Here is a 19793-nt window from a genome sequence, read left to right on the forward strand (position 1 = left end):
CGACAGTATGGGAAAGTGTGTAATTTACATCGGCAGTCACATCTACATTTGAATTAACGTAACAGCAAGTCGCTCATTAGGATCTCACCAGCAGTTGGAAGCAGTTACTCGATTTGTGGGCCAAAGCAGAGAATTTTATTTATTTTACTTTTCGTGATAGCGTGACCTTTACGAATCTGCCTGATGTGTGACTCGTTCCGTGTGCAGTGTTGTCAAGTACGTGGTGTAACTCTTGCTAGCAATGTGAGGTTGCAATTAAAGGCGGCAAGTATTTGCGTACTGCAGATACATAAGTAAACTCGGCGTGAGATAGGAACTGAAGACACATTCTGACTGAACTACTTGTGTGCCAGTAATCCGAGTATGGTGGAGTATATGCTGGTGTAACATAACACCACACATGCTAGCAGCAGATAGTTTCCAGTAATGGGGTAATATAGTGGACTGGTTCGAACAACGAACGTTAGTGCAGCTGCGTGATGTGGTAGACAACCAACAATATTGCGCCATTCGTGTCTTCAAAGAGATTGAGTGCTGACATTTTCAAATGCAGGCGGTCATGACAGTTGTCGGCTGTGTTGTTGTAAGTTTCTTGCATATCTTGTACACCATGAGGAAGACAATCTTGAGAGAGACAAGTCGTGCTTAGTAACAGTGGAGTGTTTTTCAGTTGTTACTCAGCTTTTGCAAAAACTGATCGTGAAGTATTTTACGGACTGAATTGTGAAAAGAAGGGCTCCTCACGTTATTTTACAGATATCTCTCGTCGTTGTCACGGTGTTACCGGAGTTGTCATACGCAGCACAAAATGGTATGTACAAATAAATGAACAAAGGACTGATTTTTTGTATTCTTTATTTGAAAGACCAACACATATGATGTAACTGATTGTGCTTCCTGAATGCCGTATGTCAGCGTTGTCTCAGCATATCCACCAGCTGCTGCTTTCCTTTCTCCCTGGCGAGGTCCAGGGGGGTCCTAGCTTCGTCATCCAGGGCCCCCCTGTCCGCCCCCGCCAGGAGCAGCTCAGCCGCCGCCTCTGCGTGGCCCCCCACTGCCGCCCAGTGCAGCGGCGTCCGCCCCAGGAAATCCCTGGCGTTGGGGTAAGCAGAGGCGCCGGCCAGCAGCCGCACCACACCAGCGTGGCCACTGTCTGCAGCCACGTGCAGCGGCGTGCTCTGATACCGGCTGGTCCTGGCGTCGACCTCCGCGCCGGCGCCGACGAGGCAGCTGGCCGCCGCCACGTGACCCTTATATGCTGCCCAGAACAGGGCGGTCCAGCCGTCCCCCCACTCCTCCTCCCTCGCCCCCACGTCCGCCCCCGCCGCCAGCAACTCGCGCAGCTGCTCCGCCGCCCCCTGCTTGGCCGCCTCTATCAGCCTCCTCCCTCTCTCTTGTTGAGAGAGGCTCCTGCACAAAACATCGACACTCTCTCACTCTACTACACACACACACACACACACACACACACACACACAGCGAATGAAAGAAACAGTCACAGACGCGAAACTTCCAGCAGCCCTCAATACACTTCTGCCCAGCGACGAGTTACAAATATAGAAATCTTCCCTCTACGATACAGATCAACCTGCGTATCACAGACACATACCAGTATCCCATCATCGAAATCTGCAGCCGCTTCCCGTTAAAAATTGGTGCACTGCATCTCATTACCAGCTGTTTTAACTTTTTCTCCTAATTCACTCCGAGGAGTCACCTCCTGTGACGTCAGCATCCTGTTGGTAACTGATCTTTGAGCTTCAGAGAAACACACCTCTAATGCTAGATTGTCTTTGCAGCAATCCCTTCCGACACTCGGGAAGAAAACACAGGCAACTGATCAGATCTGTAAGTACAGAAATACAACTTCCTCGTCTGTTAACAAACGGTAGGTCGCAACAAGGACAATATTAGTGAAATCGAGAGCAGTGAATATTGGATCCATTGCTCGGTTTATGTATTACTCTACATCAATGTTGTCTTCATCAAAATATTTTCCACTGCATGTGAATACATTTATTCCAGTGTTTGTTCCGCTGTGTCAAACAATTCTGCAAGTTTTGTTGTGATACCCTGTAGTTCTCTCCGCGATGCGTTTCAAATCTCATCTGTATATGGAAAAGACAGCCCTTTAAGGTTCGTCTTAATTTTTAGGAATAAAATTTCACATCAGGTGATCGTGCAGCCAAGGGCGTCACCACAGTATGGTTTGTAGCCAAACACTCACGAACACGCAACGAATTCTAAGCAGATGCGTTATCGCAGTGCAGAAATCATCAACTGTTCCGCCACAAATCTGGAGGTTTTTTTTTTTTCGGATTGCGTCATGCCGCTGGCGTTGAGTTTGTAGGTTTTACTGCTTGCTGACCGTTTCACCTTGTGACAGGAATTTGTGCCGCACCAGACTGTTGAAATCGAAGAAATATTTACACCAGTCGTAAACTCTTCCCGTACTGATAGTAGATTCGACAAAAGCAAAATCTAATGTCTCTAAAAGATTGATGAATTTGAGTCCGTTCCCATAGCCAAATGTAGTACAAACGCGATAAACCGCTTTTACATTAAACAAATAATCGCCGATTCTAGTAACACAGCAATAACCTTTCCAAGATGTGACAAACTAAATATCCCATTTACCTGGTGGAGACATACTTTTCAGGCATGTTTACCTACACAACGACAAAAAAGTCTTGCGAATCTCAGTTTAAAAGAACGCAAAATGGCGAAAACGCCGTTACTTTTGAGCACTACTCGTGTCGCAAGAGTTGTCGCGTTTCAGAGCACCCCATCGAAGGAAAGGCTGAAATTGTCCAATACAGCTGCACTATGTGTTGTTTAAAAATCGTATCGGACGGAATGTATCCTCCAATTCTGGATGAAGTTGTACACGAACACACATTAACACGAACAGGCATCCGCTTTTATATTTCTAACAGATACGGGAACGCTGACATTAGATTCCTGTTCCAGTGTTAGTGCAATTTACTCGGTAATGTCGTGTTTTTCTGGACAGGGCAGTCGCTGAGGTGGGAGTGGGCGCCGCCAGGCTGTGTGGCCAGACTGGGTCGCCGGGACAGCACTGTGGAGCGGAGAGGGCGCACGACTTGACGGACACACTGTACCGCGTCCAGGGCAGAGGGCCCCCAGGGCAGGCGACCCTCACAAGCGACGCCCCCTACCGCCAGTCAGCGACTGTCCAACACATTTCAGTATGTGCTCAAAGTGTTTAAATAAAGTGTATTCCGTCTACGTACAATTGCGACTAGTTTGTAATTTCGTCCTGAGACCAGGTGTTTCACCATCGGGAAGCAACCGCGTGCCATCGAGCAGAGACCAGGTCGAATGTTAGACTGAGCCGGCGGCTGCGGCGTGGCGCACGCGAGCTGCAGGAAGGGCCGAGCGTCGGCCGCGCTGCCCCCTCTACTCGGCTGGCTCGCCTGCAAGGGCTGCCGCCGTCTTCTCTGATGGCCGCACGGCCGCAATTGACAGACTTCGGCTGCGGAACGGCAGTCGGCGCTACACCAGAATTGTCGATATTTTTAAAAATATAGAGTGTCCAATACATCGATATTTATTAAACTGCCGATACCAACCCCTCGATTTCTTGAAAAAAGTGTGTGTCGGCGGACAAAATATCGGGACACTCCTGCGTATAAAAATATCGGCTGCACATTGTAAGTATACTACTGGTTTTAGAGTTGTAGAACTATCGACTTATTATTACATGTTCTGTACATCAACAAGCTATGCAGCGCGTATACGTGCACAAGGAAAAAAATTCCCGCATTTTTCCTCGACTTCTCGGTTAAAAATACACTTTCTCCCGGGTCAAAATACACTTTTTTCCGTGTTAAGTGACACTATAATCTTCCTTGCCACTGTAAAACTCATCACTCCTTTGATTCTTATACCGACGTAGTATTCCCCGGCCCTTTACAAAAAGAAACTCAGCGGGGAAAAAACGTTTTGCAAGACCTTTGATGTCGTGCATATGTTTTTATTATGGAGGTATAAATTCGGATTCCACTAAACACCGCACGTTACTTTCCGATGCATTGAAAACGAGATTGCAAAGAGCTTTTGTAAGCCAGCCGTAGCTCATGTCACGTGATCTCGCCAGCAGATGACAGCACACGACAAGCTATGTAGTCAGCCAATAGCAACATCACTCGTAAGTAGCGCCAAGACACAAATAAGAAAATTTGATGGTTTAAATCAATATACAAAGCATTCAATATAATATTGATCTCAAAGATTAATAAGCTGCAAGAGAAGCTAAGGCTGCACATACAATATTGATGATCTGTGCGCGTGTTACACTTTAATACACGTCACACTAACCTGCCAGTAAATTTTAAGTAGCGACCCAAATGTCATCTTCTGGACTCTAAATTCCTCTAAATCGCTCATCACCAAGGAGTTGATTTTTAAATGAGAGTCAAACGCTCTATGATTTAATAAATTCATCGTACATTCTCGCACATAGTTCATCTTGCGTAAAAGGAAATTTACGCTGTACGTTTTTGAAACGACCATTCTCAGTATTTTCCCGCGACCTGTTAGAAATATGAGGTTCGTTTCAGCAGTTGACAGAGAGCGCCAGGTGGAAGGAGTCACCGCGCTTGCGCAGCTACGATGACGCAGGAAGCCCTCATGTTCCTACGTGTAAAAAACTCTGAAAGATCTTACATTATGTCACGAAAGAAACAAGACATCACAGGATTACTTCAAGAACATCCGGATTTCGTGCACCACACTCAAATGCAAAATTCGGCTTAAAGCGCGCATTCCTAAGTCGAGATTCGGATGTTAATTTTCTTGCAGCACCAGTACTGCATGATATTATGTTTGGTTCTTTATTACGGCATAATACCATAAGTGGACTCGATGCGCAGCGAACAGTTGAAACTAGGCAATACTGACTGCCTGAGCAGAAAAGATTATTAAAAGCCAAATCTCTTTAGCGAACCTTGAAAAATAGCTTGATTCTTCTGCAAAGCGATTACTTCTTGACTGTCAGAAAGGTGGAAATAAAATCTGAAACCAGTAACATACTTTAGCCCTCCGTAATTATGCGAACGTATTTTAATTCAGTTGATAGCTCCCTGTCACAAAAATCCGTTTTCTTTTAATTTAACGTGAGAGCAATAAACGAAGAGGAAACGGTAAAACCGCTGAACGTACACACAGGCCACGTGGGGGCGACCCACCCGCCCACCACAGCTGGGGCTGCTCTCTGCACCAGCCCCGGGTCCACCGCATTTCCCAAGGGCGGCGGCGTCAGATGGCGGCTCCCAGCCACACTTCTGTAACCACAACAGGGAGCACGGACTGCGCATGCGCGAGAGACCGCCCGCACCTGTTCAAACGAATCCAATTCAAACAGTCGTCACATGACGCTCATCCGAGGCAATTTGCTGTTATCGAGCACTGCACAGTCTTCCTAAAGACTTCGACATACTTTGCTGTTGGCAGAAGCTTATATGAGCACTGTGTTTTGTTGTTGAATGTGGCGCATTTCCTTCGCAACTAAAGTTTTATTTTCGTTTCTTTTCTGTCGTTCATGTTTTGTTGCTGCAGTATTATTCTGCAGTCGCGGGATGAGAGAATTGTTCCTCACCGATCAAAATCACAAAAATTTAACTGAAAACTAAAACAATGAAAACTTCCCGCAATTCTAAACAATTCCCGGTTTTTCCCGGTTTCCTCCCAGATCAAAAAATTCCCGGGTTTTTCGCGGATCTCCCGGGTCGTAGACACCCTGAGATAGCAGCCTGCCTATTCCCTTTAGAGCAAAAATTTAAAGCAAAACGTTGGACGTTCAGGCATACCAACAAACACTTTGCTAAAAATGCTACCTGCACGCAGGTGGCACAATGAAAGGCGCCTGATGGGTCCATCGTCCGCTTTAGTCACACATCGGGTTTGTCCGCAACACTTCATTCCGGCTTCCCTGTTCTTCCACTTCTGCAAACCCCAGCGACCTACCAGCTGCATTCTCTTCACCGTGAACCACCATCACCTAGTCGATTAGATCTGAGATCATTCATCCAAACATACTCAACAGAAACTTCCTGGCAGATTAAAATTGTGTGCCGGACCGAGACTCGAACTCGGGACCTATGCCTTTCGCGGGCAAGTGCTCTACCGACTGAGCTACCCAAGCACGACTCACGACCCGTCCTCACAGCTTTAATTCCGCCAGTACCTCGTCTCCTACCTTCCATACTTTACAGAAGCTCTCCTGCGAACCTTGCAGAACTAGCACTCCTGGAAGAAAGGATATTGCGGAGACATGGCTTAGCCACAGCATGGGGGATGTTTCTAGGATGAATTCTATGTGCTGAACGGGTTCAAGCCCATTCCTCTTTTGCTATTGACTGGTGACTGGCCACTGATGTAGAATTACTACACAAGACGAACAACTGCTATATCGGAATAATGATGATGCACTTTTCACTGCGGTTTGACTTGGGTTTATTCGTATTTGGATCATAGTGGTGAAATATTGCATTAGTTTCCTTCAGCATAGTTGTATATGCTTCACGGTCATCAGGCGTGTAGTCTTCGAATGCTACGTTTTTTTCGGGTTAGCAGTTTCATGAATTCATTGCTGGCACGGAAAACTGCTACCTCTGACAGAAATAGTGTCATTGTTAAACGTTAGTTCGGAACCGCCCATGTAATGCTTTCGACTGTCAAACCTTAAGCCAAATACTGTACGACGAGACCGCCCAAGCATTTTGATACTTCCAGCCCAAGATAAGGTGTTGTTTAGTTTCTAACAGCCTTCTTCTTCTCCCGGTCTTCTTCCTCAATTTGCTGCAACGAGGGCTCAAGCCTCTTGCGTGTCTTTGGCATGATCGGATCATCATCCACAAATAAACTTCTTTCAAAAGGTTATTCCTCAGATGTAGTCGGAATAGGACACACATTGTCGTAATTCCCTTCCTAAAGAACTAGCTATTTCAACCTCTCCATTTTTCGCTACAGCACCAGTAACGTCTTTCCCTAAAGCATTCAGTTTATCGGTCACAGGCTGGACGCCTTTCTTATACTCCTCGTATTCTGTTATCGGCTTCGTCTTCCACTCGTGGAACTAACTTTTCAGCTGTTCAAACGTTCTGTTCTTCGCTTTTTTAACAAGCTTTTAATCGTACTTTGCAAATATATTTAAGGAGAAATTTTAAAAAGAAACAGGTCTCACGTTTCCTGTGATTCTTATCGTCGATAAACCGCAAGAATTTAACAGAATTCGATATCGTGAACGTCACAGCCATTGACATTCTTGTAACCCTTATATATCTTAAGTGTGCCTTTCAGCGTTTCGTAGTCCTCGTAATTCGACACATTGTTGTATCTATCTGGTAAAAGATTCTTACACTCGCAATCGAGCTCTAGCTATGTTTTATATCAATTTATTGTATTTACGTGCTAGCATTTGTAATTTTGTACAAATGTCCTCCTTAGACGCCAAGTCTTATGATCCACTGGCGACATTATAGAATTAGATCAACATAATAATCTCTGGTTCGAGGCCAACGATGTATGTGATGTTCTCGAGTATGCAAATTCTAGACACGCCTTGAAAGATAATGTTAGAGAAAAAGATACCTGTGAATAAAAAAAATTGTTGTGTAGCTGTAAGCGACAAATTTTGTCAATGAAACCGGACTCTACATGTTAGTGCTTAAGACAACAATGCCTCTCACTGTTAAATTTAGTGATTGTAGTGATTGGGTGTTTGAAGAAGTCTTGCCTTCCATTAGGGCGGGCGCACAAGGGAGAACTTTCGTCGTGCAACTGCCTCGTCTTTTGCAGAGTCTGTACCATAATACGTAAGACCGCACACACACACACACACAGCGACTCCCCAGAGACAACTTTTCAGTTGCTCCGGCCGCCGACAGAAGTGCGAACCAACTGCCTCCGTCCTGTCCCCCCCACAGGATACACGAGCGCGTGTGCTCGGCCGACAATGCAGTCGCCATCTCTGCTGCCTGCAGTTGGAAACTTGCGAGTTCGTACACTGGCTGTTGTGAGGGACGAAGACACCGATAGTGAACTGATCGTAAATGAAGTAGAAAACAAGCCTGCACTATTCAATATAGAACTCTGAAAGATTATTCTGAAGCTAATTTGAAAAGCAAAGTGTGGGAAGAACTGTCTGTAGTACAATCTGGGGACATCCTCCACAAAACAACGCCAAGCAGACAAGTTTCTATTTTACAGAGTTGATTTTATTGACATACTTTCAACATTATTATTATCTTACACTTCTTAATAATGTTTTGCGTATAGAACAACTAAGTTTTTCAATATTGTTGAATCGTAGTGAAATCAGAGTCCATTGTACTGCCATGGAACAGATCCTTCAGGAGACGTATAATACACTCCTGGAAATGGAAAAAAGAACACATTGACACCGGTGTGTCAGACCCACCATACTTGCTCCGGACACTGCGAGAGGGCTGTACAAGCAATGATCACACGCACGGCACAGCGGACACACCAGGAACCGCGGTGTTGGCCGTCGAATGGCGCTAGCTGCGCAGCATTTGTGCACCGCCGCCGTCAGTGTCAGCCAGTTTGCCGTGGCATACGGAGCTCCATCGCAGTCTTTAACACTGGTAGCATGCCGCGACAGCGTGGACGTGAACCGTGTGTGCAGTTGACGGACTTTGAGCGAGGGCGTATAGTGGGCATGCGGGAGGCCGGGTGGACGTACCGCCGAATTGCTCAACACGTGGGGCGTGAGGTCTCCACAGTACATCGATGTTGTCGCCAGTGGTCGGCGGAAGGTGCACGTGCCCGTCGACCTGGGACCGGACCGCAGCGACGCACGGATGCACGCCAAGACCGTAGGATCCTATGCAGTGCCGTAGGGGACCGCACCGCCACTTCCCAGCAAATTAGGGACACTGTTGCTCCTGGGGTATCGGCGAGGACCATTCGCAACCGTCTCCATGAAGCTGGGCTACGGTCCCGCACACCGTTAGGCCGTCTTCCGCTCACGCCCCAACATCGTGCAGCCCACCTCCAGTGGTGTCGCGACAGGCGTGAATGGAGGGACGAATGGAGACGTGTCGTCTTCAGCGATGAGAGTCGCTTCTGCCTTGGTGCCAATGATGGTCGTATGCGTGTTTGGCGCCGTGCAGGTAAGCGCCACAATCAGGACTGCATACGACCGAGGCACACAGGGCCAACACCCGGCATCATGGTGTGGGGAGCGATCTCCTACACTGTCCGTACACCACTGGTGATCGTCGAGGGGACACTGAATAGTGCACGGTACATCCAAACCGTCATCGAACCCATCGTTCTACCATTCCTAGACCGGCAAGGGAACTTGCTGTTCCAACAGGACAATGCACGTCCGCATGTATCCCGTGCCACCCAACGTGCTCTAGAAGGTGTAAGTCAACTACCCTGGCCAGCAAGATCTCCGGATCTGTCCCCCATTGAGCATGTTTGGGACTGGATGAAGAGTCGTCTCACGCGGTCTGCACGTCCAGCACGAACGCTGGTCCAACTGAGGCGCCAGGTGGAAATGGCATGGCAAGCCGTTCCACAGGACTACATCCAGCATCTCTACGATCGTCTCCATGGGAGAATAGCAGCCTGCATTGCTGCGAAAGGTGGATATACACTGTACTAGTGCCGACATTGTGCATGCTCTGTTGCCTGTGTCTATGTGCCTGTGGTTCTGTCAGTGTGATCATGTGATGTATCTGACCCCAGGAATGTGTCAAAGTTTCCCCTTCCTGGGACAATGAATTCACGGTGTTCTTATTTCAATTTCCAGGAGTGTATCTGCGTATATTGACAGCAGATAAAACTCCAGCATGGTCTATAGGCTGCTGAGGACATTCGTAAGCAATATCTGTAAAGTCTATTTCATCTCTTCTGCGTACAAAATTGTGGAGCACACAACATGCTTTAATTATTGTACGACAGAAATCGACGGTAACATCATAAGGTCTACGGAAAATGTGCCATTTGTTCACCAGTATGCCAAATGTGCATTCAACCGTATGACCAGTAGTTGTACGCCTACAGTTGAAAATTTTCTTCCACGAGGTTAGCACTTTAGTAGCAAATGGGCGCAAAATGTGCCTCAATAAACCAAAAGCTTCAGCAAACAAAAATGCATTACTTTGCCTTCTGGGTCGTTAGGCAATGTTCGGTATGTTCAGAAGGTTACGTCATAGCTTTTCGCCCATATTCAAATTATTAAAAACTGGGAAATCACCTGCTGCTCCATTTGCACCGACATCTATGAAGACAAATTGGTATTCAGCATCGACCCATGCCATATATACCACCGGAGAGATTTTTTTATAATTAAAAAAAATCTGAGCCAGAACTTTGAAGTTGTATTATTCGAATACGTTTTCCATCTGTATCGTGTTGCAGAATTTTTTTTTTATTTTTATTTTTTTTATAGAACTGTTCAGCCAACAACTCTTCCTCACATTTCTCTGGCATAACCATACATTGCAAAACATTCCATATTTCAGTGCATGTTGCTTTCACTATTTTGCAGACTGTGCTAGCGCAAATGAAATAGTTGTATGGAAGATCATTTAAACTTGATCCAGTCACTGCATACCTGAAAAGTTATGTAACTGAATAATAGTTTTCATTTTTATTTCACGAAAATAAATTAACATCTACAACAATGTCAAACATTTCAATTTATTATTTGTTTCCTAGGAACACTGGTACAACAAAGACGGAAAAATCGAAGGACATGCTCTGCAAGAGAATTGCGTGAGCAAAAATTGGCCAAGTCGGGACAAGCAGCCACGGAAAGCGTGAAAGTACAAATCAACTTGTTTCTTCTACCAACCGTAGAAGTACGTGATGCAAGTGGAAATGCTGAAACAGTAATAAGCAATGAGGAACCTGAGGAAACAGAACCTTCAAAGTCCACGAACCTTCAAAGGCCACCCATTGTTCTATCTCCACATACCTTCTACAATCCAAAGAAGAAGTTAGGAAGAAACTTTACTCGATATACTTCGAGAGAAGAAAGAAACTGCTTCATCAATGGAAGACACTGCAACACAATTTGCATTGTCTCTCATAGCTACGCTGAAACCAATACCCACACACCAAATGATTGATGCACAAATTGAGGTTCTTCAGGTAATGAGACTTTTCCAGAACACGTGTGTACCAAATGACACATGTGACGGTTTCAGTTGTGGCGTTCGATGTACTAGCTTCTTCACCCCTGCACGAGTGTTTACTGGAACATCTACGTCCGACAAACAACCTACTGCCGGAAACAGCTCCTAAACCATCCTTACCTCTCCTCATGATTGAGACAGTGTAAACTCATACCCGACAAATTTTTCTGTGCCTCCACATGGATCAGAAACTATGTACGATGTCACTAAACGTAACAGTGTTTAAACTTTATACCTGCACTCACTTTAATATTTCGTCTTTCACACGTAAGTTGGCGAATCCAGTACTTCCTTTCCCGTTTTGTCCTTTGTCGAATGATAACAGCACAAACCACTGCAGTCCCAAAACAATCGCTCCCTGAGCACTGCTCGACTGCGCTACAGAAACCCTTGAAAACGGGTCCGCTGTCAGGAAACAGTTGCTCATCGTGTGCGAGCTCTCAAAAGCAGAAGCAACAATAAAGCAACAAAGACGAAACGGTTGCGCGACAGCAAGTCTTCCGTGTACGCCTGCCCTTAGAAAACACGGTGAGTACAGAATTAAAGAGATGTAACGAGGCCAAATGATTCACTTCGAAAGTTTGAACAGTATTATGAAGGGCAAATTCAAAATTCACATCAATTACTGCCTCATCTTGCCCCTAAAAATGAAAATTTGAAACATGTTCATACTCTCGAAATTATTTGACGATTACTGCGATTACACTTACCGTGTCATCAGAGTGCACAGAAGAAATTTGCAAAAGCATCACGGTCAGACACCCAAATAGTGAAGAAATGCCGAGGCTCGAGTACAATCCAAATTCGATAAATCTCAACCAAAGAATGAAGGAAAACTTGAGCATCGACTACCACGTGAACTATTTCAATATCGAGGATTATGACTACACCCGAGACGAACTGGTTAACGATATCAAATATCTCCGTGACGCTAAGTTGTTAGCATAATTTTATAATGGGTTGAGATCAGTTAAAATTGTTGATGCAAAAAGTGCAAAACCTTCGGTGCCACCTGAAGGAAACCCCAGAGGGATTTTTTGTTTCAAGTCCTCTCTCATCTTCCACCTTCCAGGGTTTTCTTTCTCTCTCGATGATCCGCAACGTGATGGGAGCTGCTCCTTCTTGCATCTGTCGCCCGTCTTTAACTGGGGGACGGGGAGGACGGGGGGGGGGGGGGGAGGGGGGGGGGCAGAACACAGGAACAGTGGCGACTCGCTAGCCTGAGGCAGACCAGGGAGCGAGGTCAAGCATTTGCAACTTGTACATACGGTTGGTGCGGCAATGCAGCACTTTCTGAAAGCACCTACAGTCACCTTATTTCTCGCACGAAATGTAAGGTTTTTGCAAGATAGGTGCAGCTCGTCTGAAGAGACCAAACGCAAACTTCAATTCTCTCTAATTTTCAGTTGCCATGACCGTCCCATCTGCATTTCTGTAACGAGTAAAGCCAAACACGTACTGCAGTAATTAACACGGCGCAAACCTCGGCGACATCTGTTGACGGAGGAGACCAGCTGCAGACAACGCCGCCACATCCTGCTTCTCTTAGTGTGCCACAGATTACAACAGGGAATGCTTCGCAGCGGTTCATGCGCACAAACAGTGTCACGAAAACTGAATTAGCAGAAACACGGATTTAAAAAAATATATAATGTGTAACAAAATTTTCAACAATACTATTAAACATGGAAGGAGCAACACTTGGTAACCATTTGGGAGAGTATGACAGTGGTTTTAGAAAGGGCAGATTTTGCTCGGAGCAGATTTTCAACCTACAATTAGTAATTCACAGATTTACAAAGTCCAAAGATATAGTTGTAACATTTATGTATTTTAAAAATGCATTTGACTCAGTTTATAGGGAAACACTTGATAAATGAACAGAGAATTTGGCATCAAACCTAAATTAGCAAACCTTACCCGTTGAAACGCTCACAAACACCACATCAAAAGTAAAGTTTCGGGATGATATATCGAAGGCATTAGACATAAAAACAAGTGGAAGGCAAGGTAATGGCTTGTTTCCACTCCTCTTAACTGTGCACTTGAGAAAATAGTAAGAGTGTGGAAACAAAAACTGAAAGAGCAGAAGCTATCACCAGTCATACTGGGAACTAAAAACAAAGGTATTGAAATACACTGTTTAGCATTTGCGAATGATTTTGCCATTCTTTCTGAAAATCTAACAAATCAGTCTCTTAGAAGAAATAGCCAACAAAGCAGGTTGAATATCTTAGAAAAATAAAATTTATGACAAATATAAAAAATGCTCTGGAATCCCTAGCAACAGATATTGGCCAGATAAAGATGGTAAATAAATTTAAATATTTGCGAGAAATTATTCAAGAAAAAGGCTTAGAAAAATATGTTTTAGAACGGAGTACATAAAATGGAGAGTACTTGTGAAATAACAAGGAATATCTGCAACAAAAGGTGCCTGTCAAAAATTTTGAAGATGTGCAATACATCATAGTAGAAAACCTGAGTTTCTTTATGGAAATGAATGTTTAGTACTGAACTACGAATTATACAAAACTGAAGTCCTAGAAAGAAACTCGAAAAATATTTGGGCACCAAAAAATACAGAAGCAATGAAGAAGTGTATCGTAGCATTGAAAACATAAATGGAACACTACAAAAGAGGCAATTGCTATTTTTTGGACACTTACACAGAATGAACAGCAACAGGTTAACCAAACAGATTTTTAGATATCTTTGGGACAAGAAGTCAACAATAGCCTGGACTCAAGAAGTTAGGAAAGATATGGAAAGAAACAACACGAGTGAGAAAGATGAAACAGAAAGAGATTTTCAAGAGAGAAGCGTAAAAAATTGAATGATTCCAAGGCAAGAGGGAGAAAAAGACAGTGTCAAAATGGTCCCAAAAGAGAAAAAGGATACGTAGTGAAATGCTGAAGGCATACTAAAGGAAAAAGAAAGAACAACAATGAAGGAGGCACTGAAATTGGTGCGTGGTCCTTAGATGAGCCAAATGAAGAAAAAAACTTGAAGGTTAAAGAAAATAAAACTTAAGGAATTAAGAGCCCTTGCATAAGACTTCAGAATCAAAAGTTTGTACAAAATGAAGAAAGCAGCGTTTGTTGAAGCTATAGAATGAATTTACTCAGCAGCAAATGATAGTGGTAGGTTACTCTGTAGTACATACAAAGAAAGGCCTATTGGATTTGGTGAACTCAGAAAAGGAACGTTTGGAAACAATTCGGCACATTCAATTCTCTACAGAGGTTTTCGAAGAAAAATAGCAATGGCGCGGCTCCACAAAAACAGGAAAACTAGGCCAAATCTTTCTGCTACAAAAAAAAAAAAAAAAACTGTTCACTTCAGTGAAAGAAAAGAAGCTACCGCTCCAGATTCAATTCTGTGATTGTACAGCATTGTTAAAGAAATAACGTTTGGCAGACAGCTAGTATCATTACAATCAAAGACTCGAATCCCTTGTAACTAATGAAAGCTGTCAGAAAGGCTATACAAGCAGCTATAAATGCAGTAAGAAAATTGCCCGATTTCAAGCAAGGAGACGAAATGAAAATAGTTGCTGAAAACTATTTTAATCGATCAATTTCATTGAAAAGGAATTTAAATTCAATGATTCACACCTACTTGATCAGGTTGAAAGAATAGTAACATCCAATGATACAATGAAAATGTAAACACAAACACCACCAAATTTTACTTTGAGGTCTACGAAATACCTAGAGGTGAAGGTACAAAGGGAAACAAAAATAATAAATATTGCTATAGACATAAACAAACTAACTAACAACGATAGCCTGTGCGGTCCTCGAGCAATGATCACCAGAAACATACTTGTGCGAGGAACTGACAGATAATGACATTCTCTACACTAGGAAAGGGAGAGCTCTGCGGGAAGGATTAGCAAAAGAGTTGTGAGCGAGACTCAAAAGAACTGTGAAGAAGGTTTCAGTCTGGACTATATCGACGATGCAGCAGCTTCTTTTGAATGTTCAGATTAAAGTTGTTTCTGCTGTTAATTTTAACAGGGTTATCCATTCCTATGGCGGCGAAAAGGGAACAACACTATTTGTACATAAATAATGACCACCACAATGGCAGCAACAATATGAAGAGTTTTTTAGGCAGCATGTCTATAGCAAGACGTGTGACGAATCCTGCATTCACAAGGACAAATACTTCTGCAAAAAAGATAAAGGAAATGTGTGCACCTTGTGTTTAAGACCAAAGCATGAAGGTAAACAGCCAAGGATTTAATGCAGAAAGTGCAAGACACACAGGAGAGTCTCGATAGTTCAAGGTAAACGGGACCGGAACCACCTCGAACTGTCAAAAACTCGGGCGATCGAAATTTAAATGGGAAAAAGAAATATTATGATATTCTAAGTAATACAACTCAAATTTGAACTTTATTAAAATGAAAGTATTTACACACGCATTTGCATTGGCAGAATAACAATAATTATCTATTTAGCGAAGTAATAGTGAAGTGTGTGCGACGTTTGCTCGCGGCAGTGTGACGCCACCGGTGTCGCCTCAGGCTGCTGTTCCACGGAGCAAATGGCGGCCTCGAGGGCAGCGCGGCCATCCGTGTGACTCGTCACCGGTGCAGCCGCTGCCTCGTCACCCTCGCACTGCCGTCGAATGTTAGCCGTGTCAATTACAGCTCGCCTCCTTCCACCTCTTCAACAGGGTGTGGCACCAAAATATTTAAAAATGCACTAACAAAGAAAGGAACTACTTTTCCGATTTCAAAGCAGAACAAGATACAGGCATACACACGCCAAACTTTGTGGCTGTGCATGACTTCAAAGGAAACACGTACGAATTTAGAAACAATGAATTTTGTGAATGGTTGCTGTCACAGAGTAACGGGGGCTACACATGTATAGCACACAATACACAGACTTATGATACGTACTTTATTTTACAGTATTGTGTAAATAACGGAATTAAGATCAAAACCATTTACCAAGGAACGAAGATTATAGTGCTAAAAATACATTCCTTAAGTCTCAGAATAACTGACAGCATAAACCTTACCGTATTCACTCGAATCTAATCTAAGCTGCGCTCGAAAAATGAGACTAAATCAACGAAAAAAAATTTCCGAATCTAAGCTGCACCTGAAATTTCAGGTTCTAAATTCAAGGGGAGAGAAAAGTTTTAGACCACTAACGTGAGACACAATTTAGGTTGAATGGATGAAGATACAGCTACAGTAGTTTGGTCCGAGTCGTAGGCTTAACAGTTAAGCTTTACCAGGTGGCCATTTCTATCATCAATTAATCAAAGCGACAGTCACAGTCACATTATTTATTTTGTCGCCAACCGGTTTCAACCTGCAATGGGGTCATCTTCAGGGCAATTTACACTGTAAAGCTATATCAGTAAGTAATCATGTACAAGCAATCGCTGCTATCTCCACGTAACTATGTTCTCTAAACGTTCATTGCTGTGTGTCAGGCATTATACGGATACCCTTCCTTTCTCACGTGCTTCGTCGATTTGAACAGATTGCTTATTTTGCTTTGATCTGATGAGTGCTGTTCTCTTTGTTATAGGTGTTTAAGTCACTCTAAGCTGAAAATGCATTATTGTACTGACAATGAGTGTTTACAACCTGTCCCCACTTGCGGCATGGCTTGCTTTCGTGCGCGCTACCGTGGCTTACAATTTAAAATAAAAAAGAGAGGAATTGTCTCATAAGGGAAACACTGCCAAAGGACTGCTATTTGTTGCTACTTACACTGCTGCTTTGTTTGGTAATGACCAACAAGAACCAAATAATAGACAGCCTATGAGAGATGTTCTGAACTAAGAGTTTAGCGAAAAATTTTCTCCGTTTCAAAATCTTTGCACACGCCTCTTTAGTGCATCACATTCTGCACAGAAATTAAACTCATCTTAGATTTAAAAATCTAGTCAGTTGCTGTGCTTCATTTCTCACTATCACTATTCAACATAAGAATAATACAAATATAAACATAACATGATATGTATATTCTTCCGCATTTGTTGTTGTCTCATTCGAGTTTCGTAGTTTATAGGCAGACAGAATTTCAGTGAGACAGCAGCAAACACAAAAGAATACATCGCATAATGTTTACATTCTTCTACCTTTTCTTTTAATTTATTTATGGACGCAGAGGTTTTAGCGCCATTATTTATCTTTGTGCCTGCAAAGCATGCCTGTGTAGCGCTACATATATTTGATGGCAGAAGTTAGTTGTGGCGGCACCTAAAAATATTTTTCAGAACTTCCGCTTACTTTGCACTCGATTCTAGGCCACAGGCGGTTTTCTGAATTACAAAAACCGGAAAAAAAGTGCGGCTTAGATCTGAGTAAATACGGTATCCAAGGAGATCTCGCGACGTTTCCCAAGACATTCAGTTTGAAAGATCTGAAGAAAGGTTACTTTCCACACTTCTTCAATAAGAAAATCAAAATTACGTAGGGCGACTTCCAGCAAACAAGTACTATGGTGTTGACATTGTGGTATGTAAGGCTAGAAAAGCATTCTTAGAATGGCACGCTCAGGAAGTGGGTGAAAATTACGAGTTTGACTTCCAGAAGGAATTTTCCGAGTATTTCCATTCTGACGACATATTGCGCAGCAGCTGCCTTGAGTTTAGGAGATATTTCCTGGAAATAAGAAACATTGATCCTTTCCAGTACATAATAAGTTCTAGTGTTTGTATGGCTATTTACAGGTCAGAATACATTCAACCTAATTGCTGTAGTCAAACATCAAAAGAAGGAAATGTTCAGCAAAGAGTAAATTGTGTGGTTGAATTCGTTTCCTAATGTCCGAAGGCATTGAACGGTGGAGAAGTTACAAAATGTGGCGCAAATGTTGACAGCTAGAACGCAAACACAAAAACAGTTTACCAGTATCACAATTGCTTCTGGCACGGCTGTCCAGTGTGTTATTCGTCCGATACTATCGACAACGGTCAACAATGAAACCATGGATCTCTTAGAACTCACACAAGAGTTGGGGTACGCCGGTTGTAACTGTGTCGAAATATGGAGCTGTAAGTGGAATAATTCTAAAGAGAACGTAAATGTCATAGAACCCCTGAATCCTAGAGATGTCTTTTTCGGCACAAGAACAAACGCTGCTAAATTCAAGGTTTCAGGCAAGAAGCTGCGATATATTGACATGGGCAGGCTATATCCGACAGTGACGTTTTACGACGATTATCTGTTAGTTATCCTGTACAGATACTGAGGCCATAAAAAATGACGACGAATGATTTCGTTTTGTTAAATGCAAAGTGCTTGTGCTTCACGGCTTGTTCCACTCTGTGCTTCCAGTTGAGCAGGAAAAGCTTTCGTTTGCTCTACGTTCGGAAAGTGTAGAAGAAAAGCCTGATAGTAGTTGCAACCATAGTGACTATGGGCGAGCATTTGTACGAACTCTGACAACTGTAGAGCTCAACAAAGCCGTCGAGAAGGCTACACAATACAGGAAATTTACGAGGTGTGGCACTTTCAATGGGAAAGTAATTGACTGTACAGAAACTACGTTAAAACCTTCATGAAGGTCAAACTAGTCCTTGGAAAGGTAATTAGAAGTCTAAAGAAGAATACGGTCGAATTATCGAGGGAAAGCAAGACATCACGCACGGCTTTAACAATACTGAACTGAATGCTGGCAAGCGGGCTGTGGCCAAAATGTGCAATTCCCTCTGGGGAAAATTCGGACAGAGACAGAACTAGTCACAAACAGAATTTATAGACAACATTGAGCAATGGTAGGAGCTCTTACTCGAAATAAAAGAGAGGCAACTAACGTCATACCGATCAACGAAGAAATAACTGTCGGAAAAAAAATATTTTTTGAAATTTGATAACTGATGTACTTTTCAACGACAATTTCAAAAATGCAATCCAATTTTTCTCTGTCACATCAGGTTTTCTCACGAAAAAGGAGTATTTTTAGGTATAGTAACAATAAAATTTTATTTTATTTATGAATAAGTTCTAAACTACATTTCCCGCACACTTCCACTTCTCTTTAATCTCACAAGTCATTATAATAACGCTTTCGTTTTCTGTTGAAGCTCCTCTTATTGCTTCTCCGGCTGTGGGCTCGTTGAGGATCACCACTTTTTATCGTCCAGTAGTAGTTCGCTATCATGTTGACGTTCAATCTTCCTTGATATATTCTTTCCATTTCTTGGATGTCTTGGTGGAATCTTTCGCCCCACTCTTCATTTACATCACCAAGGCTTGCAGGGAAGTAGTCAAGACCCGAATGGAGAAAATGAACTTTAATGCTCACGTTACAGCCCAGCTTCTTGAAGTTGTCGAGCATGTCTGCGACAATTGTCTTTTAGTTTGGATCTCTCGTGTTTCCTAGGAAATCTGTAACACCTAATTTCAAAAATGTGCATGCTGTCTTTTCTTATGTTTCCATTTTGTCCACAAACTTGGGATCTGTCATTAGTTTCCTAATGTCTGGTCCGACAGATTCCTTCCTTTACCTGTGCCTCGGATAAACCAGGAAACTGTCCACAAAGCTATCTGAAGCATTCCCCTTCTTTTGGCAATGCCTTAAATTGTTTCATCAGTCCCAACTTAATGTGAAGTGGTGG

At 43.3% G+C, this 19793-nt stretch overlaps 1 protein-coding gene across 1 annotated transcript in view; it reads right to left on the bottom strand.

Annotated features, from left to right (window-relative positions):
* Positions 1–911: 911 nt before the first annotated feature.
* Positions 912–19793, bottom strand: part of LOC126213342 (poly [ADP-ribose] polymerase tankyrase-1-like) — a 90172-nt gene continuing 71290 nt past the window's right edge. Inside the window, exon 4 of the mRNA XM_049941040.1 lies at positions 912–1410. Coding sequence (XP_049796997.1) covers positions 912–1410 — 499 coding nt within the window. The remainder of the gene's footprint in view (positions 1411–19793) is intronic.

The sequence above is a fragment of the Schistocerca nitens genome, chromosome 11 (assembly GCF_023898315.1).
Source record: "Schistocerca nitens isolate TAMUIC-IGC-003100 chromosome 11, iqSchNite1.1, whole genome shotgun sequence".
NCBI classification, from domain to species: domain Eukaryota; kingdom Metazoa; phylum Arthropoda; class Insecta; order Orthoptera; family Acrididae; genus Schistocerca; species Schistocerca nitens.